General features: G+C 33.3%; 5 protein-coding genes and 1 long non-coding RNA gene across 7 annotated transcripts in view; 3 read left to right on the top strand and 3 right to left on the bottom strand.

The window, feature by feature from the left end:
• Nucleotides 1-249, top strand: part of LOC103842394 (gamma-glutamyl peptidase 4) — a 4,972-nt gene extending 4,723 nt beyond the window's left edge. Inside the window, exon 3 of the mRNA XM_009119015.2 lies at nucleotides 141-249. Within this exon, the coding sequence (XP_009117263.1) occupies nucleotides 141-236 (96 nt within the window). The 3' untranslated portion in view covers nucleotides 237-249. The remainder of the gene's footprint in view (nucleotides 1-140) is intronic.
• A 361-nt stretch (nucleotides 250-610) lies between these two features.
• LOC117128447 lies at nucleotides 611-5,689 on the bottom strand. Its single transcript, XR_004451746.1, has 3 exons — nucleotides 4,024-5,689; nucleotides 2,016-2,021; nucleotides 611-691 (listed from the first exon to the last, which is right to left on the bottom strand). It is a non-coding gene; the product is annotated as an uncharacterized LOC117128447 (long non-coding RNA).
• A 12-nt stretch (nucleotides 5,690-5,701) lies between these two features.
• On the top strand, nucleotides 5,702-7,848 carry LOC103842392 (gamma-glutamyl peptidase 5). The gene is made up of 3 exons (XM_009119013.2): nucleotides 5,702-6,263; nucleotides 7,238-7,567; nucleotides 7,652-7,848. The coding sequence occupies exons 1-3, from the start codon at nucleotides 5,952-5,954 to the stop codon at nucleotides 7,760-7,762; spliced, it is 753 nt and encodes a 250-aa protein (XP_009117261.1). The 5' UTR covers nucleotides 5,702-5,951; the 3' UTR covers nucleotides 7,763-7,848.
• On the bottom strand, nucleotides 7,747-11,523 carry LOC103842393 (probable cyclic nucleotide-gated ion channel 6). The gene is given in 8 exon segments (XM_033280768.1): nucleotides 7,747-8,642; nucleotides 8,711-8,947; nucleotides 9,035-9,146; nucleotides 9,723-10,036; nucleotides 10,117-10,329; nucleotides 10,789-11,362; nucleotides 11,440-11,493; nucleotides 11,495-11,523. Coding segments are annotated over 8 exon segments (2,232 nt in total). The 5' UTR covers nucleotides 11,509-11,523; the 3' UTR covers nucleotides 7,747-7,928.
• Nucleotides 11,524-12,164: 641 nt separating this feature from the next.
• Nucleotides 12,165-13,478, bottom strand: LOC103842391 (early nodulin-like protein 3). Its single transcript, XM_009119012.3, has 2 exons — nucleotides 13,194-13,478; nucleotides 12,165-12,655 (listed from the first exon to the last, which is right to left on the bottom strand). The coding sequence occupies exons 1-2, from the start codon at nucleotides 13,375-13,377 to the stop codon at nucleotides 12,279-12,281; spliced, it is 561 nt and encodes a 186-aa protein (XP_009117260.1). The 5' UTR covers nucleotides 13,378-13,478; the 3' UTR covers nucleotides 12,165-12,278.
• A 2,939-nt stretch (nucleotides 13,479-16,417) lies between these two features.
• LOC103842390 (serine carboxypeptidase-like 22) lies at nucleotides 16,418-24,330 on the top strand. Of its 2 annotated transcripts, XM_009119011.3 has the most exons (9): nucleotides 16,418-16,750; nucleotides 20,483-20,587; nucleotides 20,745-20,840; nucleotides 22,455-22,547; nucleotides 22,778-22,863; nucleotides 22,980-23,356; nucleotides 23,603-23,704; nucleotides 23,794-23,899; nucleotides 23,967-24,330. In XM_009119011.3, the coding sequence occupies exons 1-9, from the start codon at nucleotides 16,480-16,482 to the stop codon at nucleotides 24,111-24,113; spliced, it is 1,383 nt and encodes a 460-aa protein (XP_009117259.1). In that variant the 5' UTR covers nucleotides 16,418-16,479; the 3' UTR covers nucleotides 24,114-24,330. The 2 variants fall into 2 exon arrangements, with proteins under 2 accessions (XP_009117259.1, XP_018509993.1); XM_018654477.2 differs by lacking the exon at nucleotides 22,455-22,547.
• The last annotated feature ends 30 nt before the right edge of the window (nucleotides 24,331-24,360 follow it).

Below are 24,360 nucleotides of genomic sequence, written 5' to 3'. Positions count from 1 at the left end.
ATTATCTTAGAAGCAAATTTAGTAAATTAGATTAACATCGATCGAGTTAATAAAATATTCGTTCCATTCTTCTAGTTTGTTTGTGTGTGTGTGTGCCCGCGTGTTGCTACTAATGTACTACATTTGTTTTTAATGTGCAGGAAGACTTTGTGAAAACGTCAAAAGCAACATTGGAGAATAATGAAGCAGACAGGCAATTTTGGCAGAAGATTTGCAAAAACTTCCTCAAAGGTTAAGCCTCCTTGTTAGTTTGACTCGCAAATCTGAAGTCCCATGTGGCCCTCACAATATTTTTACCCTTTTTTTATTACTCGATCTCCATGTATCCACTTTATATTATTATTCAATTCAATGTATGATATTTGTTGTAATGTATGCATATTTTCAAATAAAAACTTTACAGTGATAGTAATATTATTATTGGTACGAAAGTGTTATTTTAAATCGGAGTTTTCAAGATTGACATAGAAAACATGGACTAAAAGTTCAGAATTCTCACTGCCTTAAAAATAATTTTATTATTACTACTGTCACAATAATAATCAATAATGATCCCATGTATTTTACCTAAACTAAGTAAGTATTACCGTCTATTCTAAAACACTCGTTTGAATTTTAAATGATAACTATTTAACAGACTTATCAACAAAATTACATATACATAAGTATATATTGGAGCGGACTAGATATCCTACTATATAAAAGAGACTATTTTTGAGGTCTCTGAGATAGGACACGTCAGTTAAAATATTCCTAACCTATTAAATTGACAGCTCAGCATCACATATATCTGTTACTCTTCTTTCTTTTACGACATGTAAAATAAATCGGACCTAGCCTTTGTAAAATATTTTAGGTTTCGTTTTTACAGTGGCCCACCACCAAGCCCATAACCACCTTCTTCGTTGCAGTTCACCCTCCCAACAATCGATCTCCAAGGAGGCAGCACAGACTCAATCTCGCGGCAGAACTTGGTGGAGAAGATCGGAGACGCGGCTGAGAGATGGGGCTTCTTTCAGGTGATCAATCATGGTATTCCACTCAATGTGTTGGAGAGGATGAGAGAAGGGGTTCGTGAGTTTCACGAGCAAGACCCGGAAGTGAGGAAAGGCTTCTACTCTCGAGATACCAGTAGCATGATGGTTTACATGAGCAAATTCGAGAGATACGCTAGGTTGTTTCACGGCTCCAGATCCTCCTAGACTGGAGGACTTGCCAGCCGTTTGTGGGTATGATTTTCGAAATCTGTTTAAAAACTTTTTGTTATAATCAAATACTAGCTCAGTTGATGAAACAAGTCCCCAGAGAGGTTTGGACACCCTTGGAAGTTTCAACTTCAGAGGAATCAACCCTCTTGAGCAGCTCGGTTTGTACATGAAACAAGATGAGGATGAAGAAGAACCCGAGGCTCCTCCTAATGTTCCAAGGTTAGCTGCTGACATGGAAGAAGGTGAAATCGATTGAGAAGAGAAAGAGGGTTGACATGGTATAGAAACAATTAGCCAAGGCTTGTACACTTACGTACACACAGACGCAAGAAATGAAGGTGTAAGCGTTTACAGAAAACGTCCAGTCTTATGCTCAGGATCTTTCTCAAGCCAGTGTGGTGTGTGAAATATATAGAACACGAAGCAAACGCTTAAACCTCCATGAGGAGAGGGGTTCTTACTGTATTGTAAGAAGAAGAAGAGAAAAAAAAAACAGGCAAGACCTATCAGTCTTATGTTTTTCTTTAATTTATATATTTTTCATATAATATATTTTTAAATTTATTTATACTACAGAAAAGAAATATGTTTAAGATAATGAACAAGTCTCTCCAGTAATGATGATTCACCGTCCTATCAGTCAAACTTAAGACATGAGCAAGTCTCTTGAAACACTTCCGAAGAAGAAGACTACTCTTAAAGGTAGCAGCTTCCACTGAATAGTTGTTCTGAAAAACCATAATTTTTCTGTTATATACACAAAACTTCTCGATATGTGTGAAGAGACTGTTTATCCAGTTCGCTTACTTTCTTCTCGAACAGGTTGATCAAGATTCAGTGGGCAGGGATCATCCACATACACATACACATCAGTTTATGTGATTGTTTTGGTGCTGTTTGTAGGTTATGGTTCTTTTAAGTGGTTTCGCTGGACTATACACAAATGTTAGATTATTAGGAACTTTCACTCTAAACACTCAAATCCATCCTTGATTTTCTTCCTTTTTGTGAAGCACTGATTTAAGTTGTTTTTTGAAACAGTATAATATGATCAGTCTGTTAAATGACTTGAATTCCTTTAGATTAAGGGGATTGCTTTCCATTTTGGCAGGCTATTATGAAAAGAAGCTGTGTAGGAATATAAATGCACAAAACTCCTGGTTGTACGTCTCTGGAATGGCTTTCAATGTTGTTGCTATAGTGATCTAAGATTTTGATGCCGTGGCAAGTAAGTAAATCCAAAACTCATCTTTTATTTGTGTCCATATTCAGTAACCATTTCACTCACTCCTCATGTACGATGTGAGAAAATACCACTTATTAATAGTGGTGGTATCAAAAAGCTCATTGTCATAAGCTCATTAACATCGATGACGTGATGTCTCATCAACTCTGGTATTAAAGTTCTCAATTTTTCATTTTCAGGGGATCCTTCCATGGTACTCATTCATCACAATAATCATGAATCTTGACCATGCACTCAGCTAAGCCATATCCTTCTCTTAACTCTTTATCTCAGTTTTGGTATATATATATATATATATATATATCACATTAAAACATTATTTCCATGTTTGTTTGTTTCGTAGTGGTATTGTGTCGATGGTGCTGAAATTTTCAGACAATATTGTAAAAAGTTAATAAACTGGCAAGTATATTCAGTTCACCAACCGATTCCTCTAATTAGTACACGGGATTGTCTTTCTATTCTCAACGCGGTTGTCTTTGTATTTCTATTCAGTTTTCATTTTCCCCTCCCTATCCTTTGTCGGAGGCTCAGTGTAAGTTCAACAACATTTGCCTCTGCCAATACAATCCATCTCAGCTTTTTACATAATAGTTGATGTTTACTGCGGTTGTACTTTACAGAAAATTCAAATGGTCAATTGGTATCTTTTAAGATATATATATATATATATATATATCAGAAGCATTTGTTTCAGTCATCATAAAAAATTAAACTAACTTTGCATACCTATTTATAATATTTGTTTGTTTTTTTAGTAAACAAAATAAAGATATCTGGAGCGTCTCTCTCTTGAATCTCCGTTAAGTTAGGAGAGACTATAGAGTTATGGTCCACTTAGTTAACAACTAATTAGCAGTCTTACAGTTTTGGGAATGTAGTCAAAGGTTATCATTTAGGCCAATCGGTCATAGTACATATATCAAAGCTTTTTCTTCTAAATAACAACTAATACACCTATTATGCAGTTTTTGTTCGGACCCTCTCTAACAAACAATTTTTACGTTTATATACCAAAATTTCAAATATTTCTTCTCAAGTTAGCTTGGTATAAGTATCCGACACATAAGCTTCAGCTTCACCAACCATGTATTCAGCAAACAAAAAAAGTTGATTTCAAAGCAATGTAGTTAAATAATGAAATAAGGAGCTAGGCTATAACGTTTATGCCGATAGAGGGACTTCCATTTTTGCATTTACTCAAGAAAATATCCAATCATTTTTTATTTTTCGATACAAAAGATGTCCAATCATAAACATAAGAAACCACCAGTTTGTATGACTCTTCACATGTTCGGCTATATCTTCTTATTAGTGTATAACATTCACTTGGGACTAAGAATAAAACACAGTAATTAGAAAATTATGCTGAAGTTCGTACATACTCACTTATGTTTTGTAAATTTTCTTTTACTGCAAGTATAAACTACAACTGAAGATTATATCAGTTCTTCTGCCAAACTTATGGTTTGTCCCCCTTCCTACACAACCATTATCAATTATTTCATATGTTTATGTTAAATTTTAAAAGAAAGTTATAGAATTATATAATCCGCGCGTAGCGCGGACACGAACCTAGTCTCTCTTAAACTTTAGTATTTACGATCCATTTAAGTTTGTGGATATTACGTTTTGGTATTCTTTTTAATTTTACTTTGGAGAGTTACAGTCTCCTAAATAATTAATGACGTGCGTATATGAATATACGCATATTTACAATTCTATCTTTTATCACCCAATAAAATCAAAATTAATTAAAAACAAAAGTAATCGTGAAATATAAATTTAAAATAACAACGCAGAATCACAAACAAGATTAAAATCAATTATTCTGTCAAAAGATTAAAATTGTTTATTTATTTCCATTTTAATTATTATATTATTTAATAATCAATTAAGTTTTATCATATATTTCTGTATTTACATTTTTCTATTCCTATTTGAGTTAAATATATCATGCAGCTATTTGTATATATCCATTTCCTACAATTTTGACAAATTAGTTTTGTAACGTCATCGGTCCTGCACATGACCAAATAGATGTTTTATAGACAAACACAATCGAGGTTCAGAATTTTCGCCGGATAATTCATAAGCGCTGTCAAGAAACCGAGTTAGGAATTTGGGTAGCTCCTGCGGTTAGAACAAGTTCCTACATAGCTCAGAGATAATGTAGTCAGTTTAGGATTAGTGTAGGCAGCTAAAATTTGCTAGAGTGTAGTAGGTCAGCTCAGACCAGTTAGGTGGTCATCTTGACTATCTCCTTCATGTTCACACTACCTAACAAAAGACCAAATTCTGACTCTTCGTGTTCAAACACCATGTCTTCTAAATTCTAATGAATAAGACCTCTAATAGATTTACGATAAAGAACACCGAATTATGACAAATATAGACGGAAACCACCATTAAAAATTCAAAATATTTGTATCTCTAAATTTGTCAAAATTAGAAGTTTAGAACCAAATCCAGAAAAGTCTCATTCATATTAAATCAAATTTTTTTTTTAAAGTAAAAATAAACAAAGGCGGAATGCTGGATTTAAAAGCTACCGTCAAAAAGATGAACAAGTGTTTGAGAAAAATCGTGGTCTGGCTAAAGTTTTCATAGAAAAAAATTGAGGCGAGGGTGATTTATATAGGGTTACGGATCAAAGTTCTGCAACCTTTTTTTATAAAGAAAACTTTTAGCAGAACACAATCTTTGTGATTTATCTAGTAATGTAAAACGGTGTGTTTTCATAACGTCCATGTATTTACGAGAGCGTTGTCATCAATAGTTTGAACTAGATCTAGACGTTTTGGGTATCTGTTCGAATCGGCGTATTTGGCTATAGTTATCATAAAATCCATATCAATCCAGCTCTTAATCTCGATATCATAATGGCACCTATCATGAGAATATAACCGACTGCAATATTAGGGAATAGGGATTATGACAGAACACGTATAGTATAGGGAAAATAACGTAAAATTTTCTCACAAAAAAAAAATTAATAACATAGAACACGCATAAAATGATATTTGGCGGGTCGTACACTTTAGTGGATCCTATACTTGGAAGGTCATATAATTTATAAATGTATAGTATACGGGATAAACGTGTAAGGAGTTTTCATGCTTGATATTTGTTCCAATTATACATTCAATAAAAAAATTATAATTAAATGACAGTGACAAATCTCATAATATCTAAAGGAAACTAAACGCAAATCTAAACAAATAATGTTTTAATAGTATAGATTAAATTGGTAGTTGGCCATGAATAAAATTATGGTAAGATATATATATTTGTTTGTTACAACAGCTGGATTAGAAGAAGAAAACGTAATTACTCTCCTAATAAATAAAACAAGAATATCAAACTGTTACTGCAAGATCAGAAAACAAAGGTAACAAAATCTTGTTCTGGCCTCTCTGCCTACTCTTAAATACACAACACACCCTTTTCGCTGGTCCAATCCATCCATCCATCAATCTCTCTCGACAAAAAAAACAATGGTTGAGCAAAAGAGATTCGCTTTGTTCCTAGCGACGTGCGATTCAACGTTTGTGAAGAAGACATACGGAGGTTATTTCAACGTGTTCGTGTCCACATTTGGCGAAGAAGGAGAGCAATGGGATCTCTTCCGGGTGATCGACGGCGAGTTTCCGGAGGAGAAAGATCTGGACAAGTACGATGGTTTCATTATCAGTGGTAGTCTCCATGACGCTTTTGGAGATGATGATTGGATCATTAAGCTTTGTTCGATTTGTCAAAAACTGGACGACATGAAGAAGAAGGTTCTAGGTATCTGCTTTGGCCATCAGGTTTTTCTCTTCCTAACTTTTCTCTTTTCTGTTTCTTTTAGATTGAATATTTCTTATTTGATTTGATCCGTAACGTCCGTTGGATTATTTGTAATTAGGGCTGTGAAAAAACCCATAAACCCCCTTTTTTTCTTTTTAAACCCCATTTTTTAACTAGATATCAAATCCATTTCTATATTTTGTTCTAAAGATAAAAACTCTATTATAGAAGAAAATATAGAAAGGGGTAGTCCACTGTGTATAGGCAATCATATCACAGAAACTGATTTCTTTGTAACAATACAATGTTACTAAGAGATTAATCGATGTCATATGTTCGCATTTCATTCTGAGTTTTTTTTTTTTTTTGGAAAAATGTTATTTTTAAATCTAAATATATTTTTGTTGGAATTTGCTTAACATGTAAACTCAGACACGGAAAAATATCATTTTAAAGAATTGATATTCTTAAGTAGCTAGTCATGGCCATTTTATTAGATTGTTGAGAACGACATGAGTAACTTCAAAAGAACAACATAATAAAAAAATGAATATAAAGATTTAGAGGCATAAATATATTTTTTTCTTAATCAAATTTTTACAGTAACTATTAAAAATAAATAAATAAAATATTAAAATTATTTAATAATTTACATGTCGTATTTAGAAGAAAGAATATATTGTTTGATAATAATGTTAAGATAGAAGATGAAATTTGGAAAAATATATTGAAAACACATATCTGAATACTAAAATTAAATTCCTTTAAATCTTGAAAACATCATATTGTTCATTGTTTTCTCCAAATAGGTCCAATTTGAAACTTTTGATTCTTGGCAATGGGAATATCTACATTGGGAACTTAATACATTGTTTATTATATAGTGGATTGTACATATCTTGAAACGTAAACCACTGGATTAGTATTCTAACGTTTGACTGAAAAGGATGATCACATAATGAATGATCCATCATCTCTTTGTTGATGAAACCAGATACTAAATAGAATCAAAGGAGGAAAAATCGGAAGAGCGAGGAGAGGTGCAGACATGGGACTCAGAAGCATAACAATAGCTAAAGACTCGGTGAAACCTGGTGGTTACTTCGGAGACAAGACTCCAAATTCACTAGCCATCATAAAATGTCACCAAGACGAAGTTTGGGAACTCCCTGAGTCAGCTACGTTGCTTGCTTATTCAGACAAATACAACGTCGAGATGGCCTCCTATGGAGATCACCTCCTCTCCATCCAAGGCCATCCTGAGTACAACAAAGAGATTCTCTTCGAGATCATCGATCGTGTTGTCAGTCTGAAGTTGATGGAGGTTTGTTTTGCTTCTGTATCTTACCCCTTCTATACATTGTCTTTGATGTTACAAGTGAACGTTTCTTTTTTGCTTATTTTGCAGCAAGATCTTGCGGATAAGGCCAAAGCAACGATGGAAGACGCCGAACCAGATAGGAAACAGTGGCAGACTCTCTGCAAGAACTTTCTGAAAGGAAAAACCAATCAAATTTAAGTCTTAAAATAAACTGAAAACAATTTCTGTGGAATGAATATTCAGAATAAATCATTTTATATTACAATATTTTTGGGTATTAAAAAGCATTTATAAACACCCAACTAAGTATCTTTTGAGAACCAAAACATCTTTGTGATTGTGTACAACTGAATCAAATGTATTGTCAGCAATCAGCAGAGAAGTCTGGTTCAGGAGGTTTCTGAACTTTCAACAACTCTTTAGTTGGTTGCGACAAAGCTAACAGTTTAGCAGTCCGGTTCTTCCGAACACCACGAAGCGCATTAGCTGCAAACCTTGAAGCCAAGAACGTCGCTCTGATGCTAAAAGGACTACTACCTCCCGCGATAAGCCTCGCAGTAGAAGACTCTTCCTCCATCTCCTCTTCTTTCCTAAGCTCCTCCAGTTTCTTCCTCTTTGTGTACCGTCTCCACGCAGCTTGGATAAAGCAAGCAGCCCAAGTCCTCCACTGCTGCGAGTAGAATCTGAAAGTGTGCTGCACTTGTCTGCTGTGCAGTCTCCTGAACTGGCTCGCCACGAACTTAAGCTCGTCAGCTATCAAAGCGAAAGCTTCTACTTCGGTCAAGGCCTTGACGGTTCTTGTCGAGGACGGTAGGTTAGAGCCTGATTTGGGATCTAGGGCCCATGTCAGAAGCTCGTCGCCGCAGAAGTCTCCTTCTTTAAGTAAGCTGCGGTTGTAGAAGCCGCTCCTTCCACCGTCTGTTGTTACACTCTCGAGCCGGCCACGGATTATGAAGAGCATCTCGTTCACAGGGTCTCCCTCACGGACCAAGAACGACTTCTCGGTGTATAGACATGGCTTGAGCCGCTCACAGATTGCATCTAGCAGCCTCTCGTCCATGTTCTCAAACAATGGAACCTAAAGAAAAGGATATTACAAAAAGACTTTCAAGAAGATGATATTAAGACAGGAGGCAAGAAACATACTCTTCGGACTAAGGCGAGACAGAGATGACGTTTGATGTCTCTTCTGAGATCCTTGGGGAGGTTGGAAACGAGATTCTCTTCATCGACTCCACGCGTCTCCAACCACTTGTACTGGTCGTATCTTCTGACTCGTTCCCTTAGCTCAGGTGGAAGCATTCGATGGTGCATCCACTGTTCTGAGTCGCGTCTCTTGACTCGCATTTCTTCTAACCGGATAGTAAGCGATTGAAGATAAGTCTGTCCACAAGATTTGTCACAGATCATTTACATTGTTTCTCTTCATAATAATTAAAAACAAAACAAGCTCTTGTCTTTTTTAATTACCTGCATGTTTCCAATGAGGAGGGCAAAGAGTAGAAGTCCAGCAATAGCAAGTACTATGGAGAATATAACCTCTCCAGGGTATGTGCTAGTTTCAAGCCCTTGCCCAAGCGTGCTGCAATTTCACAAGACTCTTGAGGTTAATAAATAGCGAAAAAGACTAGTTCAAGGCAGGATGTGAAAATTTGGAGGCTAAAAATATTTATAACATTAAATTAAAAAAAATCAATAGTATGGAACTATATCTATGTATATAACCTCCAAAATTTTTGGGAGCCAAGGCAAATGTTTCATTGGGCTGTGCCAAGATCCGGTCATAGATCTAGAAATCGGTTTAGGTGGCAAATTGGTCCTAACCGAATTTTTTTTCTTGAAATCCAATTTATACAAGTCAAACCGGTTTAAACCCTTTTAAATCGGTTTAAACACTTCTAAACCAGTTTAAATTTGTTAAATTAAGTAATAATGTTAGTACATATGCATAATTTTTTCTAATTTCTTTTGTATGTATATTTAGTTTTGATAATTCATCAAAATAATTTTATAATTAAACCTAAAAACTAAAATATCTTATATAAAATGTAAAATATATAGAAAACAAATCAATAATTTGTTAACCGCCTAGTTGCTAGTACCTATAGAACGCCTAGTTACCACCTAGCTATTTCTTGAATATACTTTTCGCCATTACCTAAGATTTTGTAGTCCCCACCACAAGCAGAAGAAGTACTTTGAGACAAACTTTTTAGATGAGACAATGCCAGAGGAGAGAGCTCTCAAGTAGATCCCAAAATCAAAGGGAGGCTCTTCGCCTTCAGTGACATTGACAGGACAACGCAGCTGGAGAAACGGATCTTTAACATCGTCCCAAGCATCATAACCTTTCATGTTTTGGTTACCGCAAAACAAAAAGTTTCTAGTACAGTTGTCGTTATCTTTGCACGCCTTACTCCAGCAATCGTTATTGCGTTCTAAAGCAAGCAAATACCACAACGCTCCAACAATCTGCTTTTTTTACACACAAAACTCTTTATGAAAAACGTAAGCAGACAAAAGAAACGGTTGTAGTGGGTTTTAGTACTTACATGACTTGCAAGCATGTAAAGTAGCAAGTAGTAAGCTGCACCAGCCCACGCGGTTTCGGCGAACACTCCCGCGGTTCTCTTCAGCTCTGAACTTAAAGGATACATACGAAGAAACCGCGGAATGTATTGGACTAACACTATGTATCTAAGTGCTTGTTTTGTTGCCAGAACGTTCGCTCCTCTAGAACTGTAGAGGAACCTCCATACTATAATCTGAAAAGATGTATGAAGTAAACATAAACAACGTAACTAAGTGAAAGGGCCGGCTCAATATTTATTTGGGCTCCTAAGCAAAAATAATTTTAACTTCCTAATATTTATGTTTATTTAAAATTAAAATATATTTAAATTTTTTAATATTTTAATAATTTTAACTTCCTAATATTTATGTTTATTTTAAATTAAAATATATTTAAAATTTTTATCATCAATATTTTTATAAAATTTGGAATGAAAAGGAATACATAAAAAATATTTCAGGGTCTTTTTTCAACCAAATTTAGTAAATATTCAGATTTTTCTATATAAAAATATGTATATATACAAAATACTGAGTCCCTTAATTATCAAGATACATGAGGACACGGATTTGAACTCGGGGCGGGGTGGTTGCACCCTTTGTCTCCCTATGTTAGCCGGCTTTAGAGTTATGTTATGATGATGTTGTTATACCTGTGGAACGGGAAGCACAGAAAGCAAGTCTATGATGAAATACTGTTGCAGATACCGTTTAGCTATCTGCGCAGGGTCTATGACAAGCTCTCCACGACCAAAAACACGCGACGAAGGAGCGACGTAAGCTGTTCTAAACCTTAACGCCATGTGAAAGAGATAAAAAGAATCTATAACCGTCCTCAGCGTGGTCGTCACAATCGCTAGCTTCCGGTCTATACCAACGCATTTGGCTTTATCGTTGATGAAGGGGAGAAACAAGAAGAGCGGGTCCACGGATACAGCTAGGATGCAAGAAGCTACGAAGAGCTTGTTGCAGAGGAGAAGGAACTTGTCTTGCGGATCAAAGATCTTCTTCTCCGAAACTTCGAGATCTTCAGGGAAGACGGCGCGGGAGACACCGAGTCCTATGGATCTGCCTATGGACCAAAGCCCCTCGGATCCTTTTCTGAAGCCTTTCTTGAAAGAACCGGATGATGTTTTGTTTGCTTGAGTAAAACGTTTTGGTCTTTGTATGTTTATTGTGCATCTGTTTAGACCTGCTTCAGGACTCCTTGGGTCCATACTATCCAACCTGTTACAAAAATAAATAAAAATCAAGAAAATCAAGATTCATCAAAGAAGAAGAAGAAGAGGAAAGTATATATATACCTGATGAACTTCTCGCGATGGCCACTGATTACTTGAGATTTTGACTCCATTGGTGCAGCAATCAAACATACTCTTCTCTAAGATTCATTCAACTCATGAATCCCCTAATATATTATTTGAAACCTTTCAGCTCTATATCTTTATCTTGAATTAATTTATAAGTTTCAAGAATTTAAGAAACCCAGAAATGAAAATGAAACACAAAACCAAATTAATTTATAAAAATTTAAAAAGACAGAATCGAATCTAACGTCGAACAAATTGCAAAATTTGAATCAGCTTAGCGTTTCCACGGTATAAGTCAGTGAGATCAGGACGAATATGAAGAAGAAGAAGGACTTACAGATGAATCTGACGCAGGTAAGAAACGGAAGCAGGAAGTGAAGGTGTCTTGTCTTCTGTCCAAATATTGACTTTCTTCTTTCTTGCTGTCCGGGTCGGGTCTACCCGCTTCCTCTGCTGTCTTTTCTCTCTTCTCATCCTATATGTTTTTATTAAATAATAAAAACTATCTATAGTTTCTAGTTTTTAACCATTTCTCTAATGCTGCGTTATGATTTTATTTGATACAATCGAAATCTAAAGTGATACTAGTAATGTGGCTGGTAGTGGTATTTACGAGGACATTTTAGTAAATGAAGATAGTTTTAGGTACCAAAATGATTAAACATTGCTAAGAAAATAACTGATACGTACTGTATCTGTATAAAAAAAAATTGTTGACAAGAACAAGAAATATTGCAAATTAAATATTAGTAAATGTCAAAGATGACAAAATTCAACATTATTCTCTAAAACATATAGATTTGGCTGCATAATCATTTTTTTTAAAGAGAGGCTTAAGCCCAAGCGAAGCCAATGATAGCGACAATGGCCCAGAAGATGCCACTTCCTGCAACCAACCCAACGGCAGAGCTCGGAGCTGGTGCTGGAGCTGTCACGGTAGTAGGTGATTTTGAAGGAGTTGGTACTGTAGGAGCGGCGGGCTTGGGAATGGGAGGGTGTTGAGTTGACTGAACCGCAACGATCAACTTCTCATCTTTCTGGCAATTACCGGGAGCTCCACTGATGAAGTAGTGTGGACCTGAGACACTAAGTGTCACCATGGCGGGTTCCCCTTTGTATTCATTCACTGGTTTTTCTGTGATGCAGTTTTTGTAGTTTTCTTCTGTCACTTCTAACACCGAATCGTTCGTCTTGTTATCGTAGTGAAACACTGTCACATGCAAATATAATGTTATTACAAAATTGTATTTGTGTTCATGGTTAATTAATATGTTTTCTTTTTTCTTTTTGCATAAAAATATGTTTTCTTTTTACAGACATAAAAACTCAATGAAATTTATGTAAACCAAATCGGTTGTTCCGTATATACCTAAACGATATACGGAGACTGAGCAAAAACAAAACTGGTCTCGACTATGTAGTTATACATTTTACTTTTCTTTATGAAAACTGATGATACAAATTCAGATCATGATATATATATATATATATATATATATATGTATGTATTTTAACGTAACTTAAACAAGAACTCAATATTTTAACATGAGTAGAAAACATGAAATCAACATATTAAATCTCCTATATCATCATGAAATTATGGTATGCACCCTCAATCAAAATATATAACATGAAATAATTTGTTTGTAGGAAATCACAATGTTTTGGTGGTTATAATAGACCCTTAATCCAAGACCAAATTCGTTACGTAAGATAAATAGAACTTGAACAAAGAATGAGATCTGTACCGAGAGTGTCTCCGACTATGAATCGACGGCCCGCTGCCCAATTTTTGAGAGTGTTGTTGGCTGGATCTGGAACCTTCCATCCGGGAACTGATCCTCCCACAGTGAAGTTTCTGGCCTCACCAAGATGGTAGAATGCTGCAAATAAGAGAAATACTAGAGACAAAATGGGAATCAAAGACGCCATTGTTCTTCCTTGTTATGTTTTGGTGCTAGATGGGTTTCTTTTTTATAAAGAGATATATGGTCTCGGCAAGATTCGGTGTCAATCTAGTCTTGCCTGTAATTAGTGAAATCTTCCCAGTTAGCAAAGTAATTATAAAGTTCAATCTGTATTGGATTTATTTCCTTCTTATATATATATCTTTTTACAAATATATCTCCCTTAATATGAAAGCAAATAAAACGGTGGACTTTGTAAAAAATTCTCCAATAAATTGTACCTTTTTGGAATCAAATCATACATTTTTAACCAAAATATATCAGTTACTAATAGAGGATAATTTGTTGACATATAAACAGTTGACCTTGAAATATACTAAGTCAAATATTTTGTAAAATATTTTTCATGACGTAACTATTAGTAATTACATTTGTTATCGATAATATCAAGGGATTAACTAAATCATGACTTTTTGATGGTCGACAAAATACTCGGCCACCTTGACAACCAATATCAATGACTAATATGCGGTTTACCTTCAAGTTCCAACTGCAGAAATAGTTCCAGAGACTTGATATGATTAAGATTAGGATAACTTTAGGCTCAAGCTTCTCCAACAGCTTTGGGACCAAGCTTCTTTTTCTAATAGGTTTACGATCAAAAGTCTCTTGTACTAAAAAAATATTATATCTCTTCATTCAATCAAAGCAAGTGTTCAAAATATCAATTTTAATTTTAGCATGGTATCAGAGCCAAACACAAAAATATTTGAACATCATTAAACTTTCGTTTCATCTCTTATATATGGTCACCTTCAGGTCCTCCACCGAAACTCAAGCTTCCGCATCAAACAAAGATGAGATCTCCTCATCACCATACTACTTATGTTAACATATATGAAAACAAAGATGAAAACTTTAGTGATATTGACATATATATATATATATATATAGTATTTTTTTTGTCAACATATATATATGTAGTATATTTTAATATAAATTGACACTTCTTACTCATATGATTTTATTAACATTTGTATATTTACAGTAAAAAAAAATTAAACCATTAATCACAAAAAATTAATGTGAGATTTTACAATACAAATTTTAAAATTAAAATATTAAGATATCAATAAGTTTTCAATGAAAATTTTGAAATTAACATATTTATATATGTTATATAGTATATAATTGAATTTAAATGATATTAATATATATTATATATATAATATGAGACTTCATTTTCTTACGATTTTGATTATTTGTATCTTGATTGAACAAACAAAAAATTTAAACCATTGATCACCAAAAAAATATCTTGGACTTTTACCATTTTTTAGTAATTTATAATCGTTTCAAAAAATCAAAATATAACATACAAGAAAAAAAATCCAAGTTTTTATCATATGCTTGATTTTATTGTTTAATTTTTTAATAATATAAAATTAAACAAAAAAGAGAAAGAATGCAAAAATTGTTATCAAATATATATTATTCATAATCATTAATTGTCACATACATATTTTTTTTGTCATCTAATTGTCACATATATGTTAACTATATTAGCTAATTCCGTAGCTTTTATTTAAGGAAATAATTGAGAATATTATTTTGTACACTACTAATCAATATGATAGTTAGTTTAAAAAATATAATATATATTTATATGGATCAACTTATTTTTTTAAAGATTCTAAGAATCATCTTAGTGATAATACATGGTGACGAAAATATATTGTAATGCTCTAGGATTAATATATAGGAGATAAGAAGATAAAATTAAAGATGTTTCCTTAATCCGGATTCTTAACAAATGATTATGGTGACTTGTGCTCTAGACCGGATTTGAGCTCGAGTGGAGACCATCTCCTATAATCTGTACAATCAATCAAAGGACTACACATTTACACTGACTTAGATTTTTTTTTTTTAATGTTTTGAGTACAATAAACAAACTAAGATGAAATAAGAAGACTTCAATCTAACAAAAAAAACTCAAACTTTCTTCGCAATTCTCTTGGATTCTCTCTCATTTATAATGTTTATAAGTTATTTATTCTCCTTCATAAATAATTTATAGATTTTACATAAAGTATAAGGTTATTATGTATGTGTAATAGATTCGTATAAACTTTTATAAATAATATATAAAACCTTATGAATTATACTATATCGATCATCGATCATTGTGTTATATGGCAACCATCAAGTATTTAAAGACTTAGACTAACTTTTTTGGTGTTTTTTTGATGTCTTGTAAAAACCAGTTTTTGACTATGTTTAACATTCCACTCTTGGTGCACACAGAATAGTCGGTTGACTTCGGTCGTTGTACATTGTGATTAATTTACAAAAAAAAATTCACAAATTTTAACGAGTTAGCTACTTTAATTTTTCCAAATTTTACATGAAAACACTATTCTTTACCGAAATAAGAGCTAAAGGAAATAATTCAAAATATTATTTTAGTAAATATTAGTGAGGATGACCCAATCGCAACAATACAATAATTGTTAATTAAATAAAAACCACTACTGTTATATTATAATATTTTCATTATTTAAAATTATCAGCTCAATGGCCATTAAGTTTTTTATTTCTTAATATATATCACATTGTTGAATAAATATACTTTTTACTTCCAAAATATATTTTCCTTATTTTAATTCTAAATGATCAAGCCTATAATTTTTTTTGAACACAAACTTACTGAATTATATGATTAAGACAATTATACTGAATTAAAGACGACGCATGATATAATTTGGTATATCTGAATTAAATTACAAAACTTCTAAACTGGTTAAAATGTTACACTACTATACCTAATTTTATTTCTCGAAAGAGGGAGAGAATGGCCCACATTGTGCAATGAATGATTCAGCAAACACATTGCATGAGAGCCTCCGAATCCCATCCATCTTTCCTTATGTCTCTCCCACACATAACACAAGTATATACATAAATATATACAGACACACATATATATATATTACACACTTACATGTGTGTGTGGGGGGGACGTGTATGTTAGTATATATATATTTATGCCATGTGTTGGGGTAACACGTCTTATTCCATTCTATTGGTCTAAGAAATACCACCGAAGAAAAGGATAGGAGGAGAAATGGCAAGAACACATTTGTTCCTTTTCCTACTAGTGCTTTCATCATCACGATTATCATCAGCAGCAACAACAGTATCATCATCATCATCATTATCAAGAGAGCAAGAGGAGGACAGGATCGAAGCACTTCCAGGGCAACCAAAAGTAGGATTCTCACAGTTTTCGGGTTATGTGACAGTGAACGAGTCACACGGCCGGTCACTCTTTTACTGGCTCACTGAGTCATCTTCTTCCCCTCACACGAAACCACTTCTTCTTTGGCTCAATGGAGGTTAGATTCTTTTTATGTCTCCAGTCTCCATTCATATATACACACATGCATGGATCTCTAATATATCTTCATATATTGGTGTTATTATATCTTCTCTGTGATAATTACTTTAATGCGAACTACTCATTTGTTATATTCATAGATATTTAAATATTGGTGTTATATCTTAATATATCTCCTCCAAATGTACCATTGTATTCAAGTTCGGATCCAGTATAAAAGAAAAACACACACTCAATTTCGGCATAACTAAAAAACTAAGCCAAAAAGTTAGCGACTCTATAATTGATAATTATGGAATTTAAAAAAAAAAAGATAGTTATGGACAAATCTTATTTATAAATAACGGTACAAGCGAAGGTTGCAATAGAAAAAAGGGGTTAATTAGGTGAAACACACACAATATGTTACTTTAAAACACACACAATACATTTTTAACCCACAAGGTAGAATTTTTGCGTAGTAGTTTTGTATTCTTAACCGGCCACATATAGTTGCGATCTTAAAAATGTATTTAGTTGTAGCCTTGTCGGTACGTACTTGAGATTAGGCAGATCGTGTAAATAACTGATTTTTTTGTATGCTCCTACAAAATAATTGATTTATTTAACAAACAAAATTAAAAATAACTGAGTTTTGTTTTCTCTACAATTTGCATCACCCACAAATTGCTTGTGAATCCGGATGATGATACGATTACGATCCTAGTAGTTTAAAACTACTACATTACGAAATCGATTATATAAAGGTTAATAAAATAATTATGTAGATACTTTTTGTTAAAATATATAGAATCTGTCACTATATCAATACATATAGTTATAGCTTGTATTCTACTATAATGAGCCAATTGTAATTCTTCTCAACACAAACATGTTAATCCTAAATCTTTCGTCAACTAAAAGCGGAAGGCGCCAAATCTCATGATCATGACTATTCTTAATTAAATTAACTTAAAAGTAAAATATATAAGAATGCAACTACTTTATGCCGTATCACAATTTTTAATCTAATCTATTAAAACAGAGTCCTAATTTTTATCTACTTAAAAATGTTGTCATTAACTTTTAGACCTATTCATATCTCATTAGAGATAAATGTAACATCCCTTAACTTTTGGACCTACTTTTATTTCCAATATTTTTGTTAGTAACTACCCTATATTTACTGAAGTTTATTAGTATATTAATTAAATATAGTAACTATAATTGATATATGTATAAAAAATATTTATATTCACGAAACTGTAGTGGTGTATCTAGGAATATGCAAGATCCAGAGCTATTTTGGATTTTTTTTTTTTTTTGGTTTTTTCGGATTGTCTGTTTGGGTTCGGCTAATAACACTTCGGGTTCGGATATATGACGTACCACCCTACAAGACCTATTCTGAGATTTTTTACATTTCATACTGGATATGGATCGGGTTCTTTGGTTTAAGTTCGGTACAGACTTTGGTTTACGGATTTTATGCTCAGACCTATTTTGAATAAAGAGAAAATGTGATTATATAAAGTTTTTGCCAAAAAATTATCCCGCGCTTTAGCGCGGGTCAAAATCTAGTTATGATTAAAGCAAATCCATGTCCACCAAAACAACATCAACAACCCAATATGACTCTGATAAGTGAAACATGCAATTTTTGTTATGAAACAAACAAAAGAAAACATGCAATTATCTTTTAGCGGAAGTCCACAATTCTCACTAAATTAGACCTGAAGGAATATTGGAATATACTCACACACTTATGTCAACATATCCTCTACATTCAGATCATGCGCATGACAACGACATAAAAGCATTAATCCACTATCTTTTTCGCGGCAAGCTCATAAACAAAACTAAAGCAAATTGTAGACAGCCTTTAAATAGCAAAAAATAGTATAAAGGGAAAATATGAACAATAGTGGCCTATTATTAAAAATACTACTTTGATCTAAGGGTAATAGTTTTCAAGCAGCCTTATTATAGGTAGAAGTTTCAAGGTGGTTTTGGTCAGAACTGCTTTGTATTTATATGTTTAACATTTAATCAACGCATATTCTCTGTATACCTTCTATCCCCTGTTCAAAAATGCACTCTCCGCAGCCATCTAATAGCCGGAAAAGCATACAACGGAGAGATAGACGATTTGACATTGTTCGGTCAGTTATTCGAAAAAAAATCCATTGTTTTGTAGATTTTAAGTTCAAAATCACATATTAGGTTATAGATATATTAAGTCTAGGTTAAAGTTCACAAGAAAAAGCACTGATATTATAAGGAAAAAAAAAGAGAGAGAGAAAAGGATTGTTAACAGTTTTTAGAAAACCAACCCAAAAAATGGCACTCCTTCCCTCGTCAATAAAGGTTAACTACACATGTATAATACAGAACCCAATTAAATTCAGATTTATCACAGACTTCTAACTTAAAAACTAATTAGTGATAATTAGATTGATCCTAACCATTTAACCATTTATATATTAGTTTATTAATTCTTCAATTACCGATGCGAGACTTTAATTCATTCACTAACACCTTCTTTCACGTTCATGGATAACTGTGGGAACAACATTCTTAAAGTGGTTTAATATCGAGTGTTTCTCATATCATGTTAAAACATTGGAGAAAAGATTTCATGTCAAGAATTTCAATAGAACTTAAATAATATATAAGAAACTTAGATCAGTTCACTTAACGCAAGTTGGTTTTAAGTTAGAGTCTCAAAAAACTTAACATGGTATCAGAATAGATCCACACTCTGACCTATTAATCCGGCCTGAAAAATAGTCCGATCATCCTGCTAACATTGGCTCAAGGAAATGCTCAATTACACCGAAATGGCTAGAAAATAGCATTATTTCAAAGTTTATTTATATTATGTACGTTCCATCGAAATTTTTGATGTGATTTTTTTTTTTAACATCTTCATTCGAGATAATAGTGTTTCACTTAGTACCAATTAGTTTAAAGTAGGAATACCAGAAAACTTTAAAACTAATTTTTAACTAATCGTAGATTTCCAAAATTTTTAGTATATGCTATACCAACCCGAACAGACAAGTAAATCCCTGGTGAGTGTACGAACATGGATTTTATCCTCATTTTTATGAGGACCGACACTTCTTACTAAATCTAGAAAATGTATTAAGTCACATGTCAAAATTAAAGTTTGGGTAAAGAAAGCTTAAATATAAGAAATTAAGAAACATAATTTATTTCTTTAATCACTGAAATTTTAAATTTTGTTTAATGATTATATAAACAAAAGCCGGCAGAAGTTGAAAGTAGGGTCATCAGATCGAAGATCCTAATTACATATACATATCCAGTCTCAGGACCACAAGAGAAAGCAAAAATAAGATTGGATATACAACTATGTAGCTATATATCTCTAACCCTATTATCACTTTGAACATCAACTTTTCAATTATTTTTCTCCTTTTAACATTTGGTAAGAATGACAGAAACATGCATGTATCAAAAGCTCACCGCGATTTTTTTTTAATTAGGAGTATAAGAAAAATGTGACCTTTTAATTTATGTTGTATGACCTTTAATTTTCTTTGATTTACATATTATAAGAAACTTTGTAAGGGATTTAAATAAGAGTTTATGTTAGTCTTGTCGATGTTGACCCACATTTAAATCTATATAATGCATGTGATTGACAAAAAGTAAATATGAGAAAAACGTAGCAATCATTGTGTATATGTTCATTAACTTAAAACATAGGTAACTAAATCTACAGGACCGGGATGCTCGTCTATTGCTTATGGAGCTACGGAGGAAATTGGACCATTTCGGATCAACAGAGGTTCAAATCTCTATCTCAACAGTTTTTCTTGGAACATAGGTACGTACTCACTAGTTCATTTCGATATGTTTCTATCTTTATATATTTACTAATCAAGTTTACTTTCGTTATACAACTCCCACTAAGAAAAATAATTGTATCTATATATGTTTCTATATATTCATTATATGTAACATGCCAATATGTGTAATAACAGAGGCAAACCTTTTGTTTCTGGAATCGCCCGTTGGAGTTGGATTTTCATACACGAACACAAGCTCTGATTTCAAAGAGTTCGGAGACGAACGTACAGGTCATATTCATTTTATTTACTTAGCATATATATATCACATAATTTTCAATTGGGTATGGCTAGGGTTTTCATTTGGGTTTAGATCAAGTTTCAATTTTCATTTAATTAATTATGTAAACCAATTTATCGATCCTTAGAGCATGATTATTGGTGGGACTAATTTCTAAATTCTTAGATTAGTTTAATATTATTTTGAATTTAAGAGAAAAAGTTAAGGGCAACGCTAAAAGTTAGGATTATTGGTAGATATCTCTTAGTAAATAAATTATATATTTTTAATAAGTAATGAGAGAGAACCGTCGAGAGTCGAGAGAGAACCGTCGAAAGTCGAGAGAGAACCGTCGAGAGTTGAGAGGAGAACCGTCGAGAGATCGAGAGGAGAACCGCCAAGAGTCGAGAGAGCACCGTCGAGATATCGAGAGAACTGTCGAGAAAGCACCGTCGAGAGAACCGTCGCGAGAGCACCATCGAGAGAACCGTCGCGAGAGCACCGTCGAGATATCGAGATTTCGAGATAGAAGAGAGAACCGAGAGATCGGGAGAGAAGAGGAGAGATCGAGAGAGAAGAGAGATCCGACGAGGAAAGTGTTTCTCGTTCCCAAATCGATTTTGCCCTACCTTTTTTTCGGCCATTCGCGATACGGCACGTATCTCCTTAGGACGCCATCGAAAAACTCTTAACTAAAACTGTCCCAGTTTTAATTGCATGTTTTTCATTTAATTAAAATCCGATTAATGCTAAGATATCTCCTTTGGGACGCAGATAATCATGGCCTTATGGAAATTGTTATGGAATTAAGAGAGACTAGCTACATAACATATTTTATTCGCATATATTTGTGATTGTCATCATGCATTAATCACTACTTGGTGCGACTAAACAATACTTTCAATTGGTATGTGCATACAACAAAGCTTAATTAATTCGTAAAGTTGACAAACATTTTTTTTCATTGACCATTTGTCCGATGTTAGAAATTGGTTTTCAATGAATATACATGATCGACTACAAATTTTACATAACATTTTTAAAACTTTCAAATTAGTACAGACATCAGCAAACATATCAAACTACATTTTAAGGGACAAAATTTAACTTTATATGTAAACTAAATGATCATCAATAGATGATTCATTATATATTTTCCATGTAAGTCTTCCAAAACTTGGTTAGTGTATATATTTTCAATTTTATATTCATGGTTTTTCCTTTAGAGTTTTTAATAGTCTTTCAAATACTTCCTAGTGTCTTCTTATAAGAAACTCAATATCTTTATATATACATATATAAAAATTAAATTAAAAATTCAAAACTAAATCATTGGTTTTTCTGAAAAACTTTTTTCAAATAGCACTTAATCCTTTAAAAACATGATATATATATACATATAAATCCACATATGTAATTACATTAAAGTAATTTTTAATAATAAAATATTTGATGTTTAAAAAATATCTAAAGGACACACTTTCATATTGCGTTAGGCCTCTAATTATTTAGGGACAGCACATGCTAGAAAATTTGTTAGTTACAATCCAGCATTAATAGATGTAAAAAAACTTCGTACTGATAATTTTGTTGACCGAAATTGATTGAATAATTGCATGTTGCAGCTCAGGAAAACCTGATATTTCTTATTAAATGGATGTCAAGATTTCCTCAGTATCAATATAGAGATTTCTACATTGCTGGTGAAAGCTACGCTGGTATGTCGCCATATAGACACTCTTCCAACCATTCAAATTATTGTTTGAATGGTTTCTAGTTAATCTTGTTCAATCAAATACAAACCAAGATCGTTCCAAATACAAGTTTATACTAAAGCTGATTCATATGAATGAAAACAAATTGGATCATTACAGTTCTTTTTTATAATAATTTCAATTTGATTATTTAAAATTCCTTTCATTATTTAATTTAATGCCTATTTTTACAGGGCATTATGTTCCTCAGCTTGCCAAAAAGATCAATGAGTACAACAAAGCCTTCAATAAACCAACCATCAATATCAAAGGATTCATGGTAAGCTAAGATCTATTTATTTTGTCAAAGTGCAAAACTATTATAGTAATAATAAAATGATTAATGAATAGTTCAAAAAAAAAATAATAATAATAAAATGAATGAGCCTCTTCAAGGTTGGAAACCCAGACATGGACAAAAACAACGACAAGTTAGGGACCATAACATATTGGTGGTCTCACGCGATGATCTCCGACACAAACTACAACCTCATCCTCAGAAACTGCAATTTCACGGCAGACAGTTTCTCCAAAGAGTGCAACTCTTCAATTTACAATGCTGCGGCAGACTTTGGTGAAATCGATCAGTACAGCATCTACACACCCAAGTGTGTACGGATGAAGCAAATGCGCAAAGCCGTGCTAGCTAGACAGACTACAGAGTATGACCCTTGTACCGAGAGCTACGCTGATATATACTATAACCGCCCTGATGTACAGCGAGCTATGCATGCAAACCAGACAGCCATTCCTTATAAATGGACAGCTTGCAGGTATCTTAGTCTATATCATTACTAATCAAGGACAATGAATCAAGGGTCAACAACTAAAATCGAACCGGATTAACTTTTGTTAAAATTACGTAGAAGTTAAAACCAAAAAAAATCGAATCTGAAAAGAAAAAAAAATATATCAAAATATACATAAATTCAACTGTAGTTCTATTGGAACTAAGTCAAGCATATTTTTCTTTTAAAAAGAAGTCAAAACATATTTTTTGGTCTTCCCAAATAATGCAGTGACCCTGTGTTTAACAACTGGAATTGGAGACTGTCTGACAATTCGATGTTGCCGATATACAAAGAACTCATGGAGGCTGGTCTAAGGATATGGGTCTATAGGTACACTGTGTTTAAGAATGTGATCACACTAGTGATTATTAAGTCCTTTAGTCATTAATCCATATTTTTTCAATCACATGGTGATTCAGCGGTGATACAGACTCGGTGATTCCAGTAACAGCGACTCGGTTTTCCATCAGCAAACTTAATCTTCCAGTAAAAACTCGTTGGTACCCTTGGTACTCCGGGAACCAGGTATATTCATGACCTCATTACACACATATATATACACATTTTCAGTAATGTTTTATGGCGCAAACAGGTAGGAGGAAGAACAGAAGTATATGAGGGGCTTACCTTTGTGACGGTAAGAGGAGCGGGCCACGAGGTGCCATTGTTCAAACCGCAGAGTGCACTGATTCTTTTAAAATATTTCTTGGCTGGCAAAGAGCTACCAAGATCTTATTAAGTGGGCAAGCGAATTGCCCACATGTGGATTCCGAATAAACTTGGTGTTTCTTTTCCCCTTTGTCTGTTTTAAAATCGATTGATTACGAACAATCCAAAGACAGACGGGCATTCTTCGTAAGGAAACGATCCTCATGTAACTTAAAAAAGATGTATGTTGGTATTTAAGACCATGGACATCACTATTTTTAAAGTCTACTGGATTTCTCAAAAATTCAGTTAAATATTCTAATCAGTAATTTTAAAAT

The sequence above is a fragment of the Brassica rapa genome, chromosome A09 (genome assembly GCF_000309985.2).
Source record: "Brassica rapa cultivar Chiifu-401-42 chromosome A09, CAAS_Brap_v3.01, whole genome shotgun sequence".
NCBI classification, from domain to species: Eukaryota; Viridiplantae; Streptophyta; class Magnoliopsida; order Brassicales; family Brassicaceae; genus Brassica; species Brassica rapa.
Note: the sequence above shows the minus strand (reverse complement) of the source record. Positions and strands in the feature narration are given on the sequence as shown.

Coding starts and splice junctions, on each gene's coding strand:
- LOC103842392 (XM_009119013.2), top strand. CDS start 5,952: ATGGTTGAGCAAAAGAGATTCGCTTTGTTCCTAGCGACGTGCGATTCA. Junction 6,264..7,237: donor GTATCTGCTTTGGCCATCAG/GTTTTTCTCTTC, acceptor TGATGAAACCAG/ATACTAAATAGAATCAAAGG. Junction 7,568..7,651: donor TCAGTCTGAAGTTGATGGAG/GTTTGTTTTGCT, acceptor CTTATTTTGCAG/CAAGATCTTGCGGATAAGGC.
- LOC103842391 (XM_009119012.3), bottom strand. CDS start 13,377: ATGGCGTCTTTGATTCCCATTTTGTCTCTAGTATTTCTCTTATTTGCA. Junction 12,656..13,193: donor CATAGTCGGAGACACTCTCG/GTACAGATCTCA, acceptor TGCATGTGACAG/TGTTTCACTACGATAACAAG.
- LOC103842390 (XM_009119011.3), top strand. CDS start 16,480: ATGGCAAGAACACATTTGTTCCTTTTCCTACTAGTGCTTTCATCATCA. Junction 16,751..20,482: donor TCTTCTTTGGCTCAATGGAG/GTTAGATTCTTT, acceptor CTAAATCTACAG/GACCGGGATGCTCGTCTATT. Junction 20,841..22,454: donor GTTCGGAGACGAACGTACAG/GTCATATTCATT, acceptor TGCATGTTGCAG/CTCAGGAAAACCTGATATTT.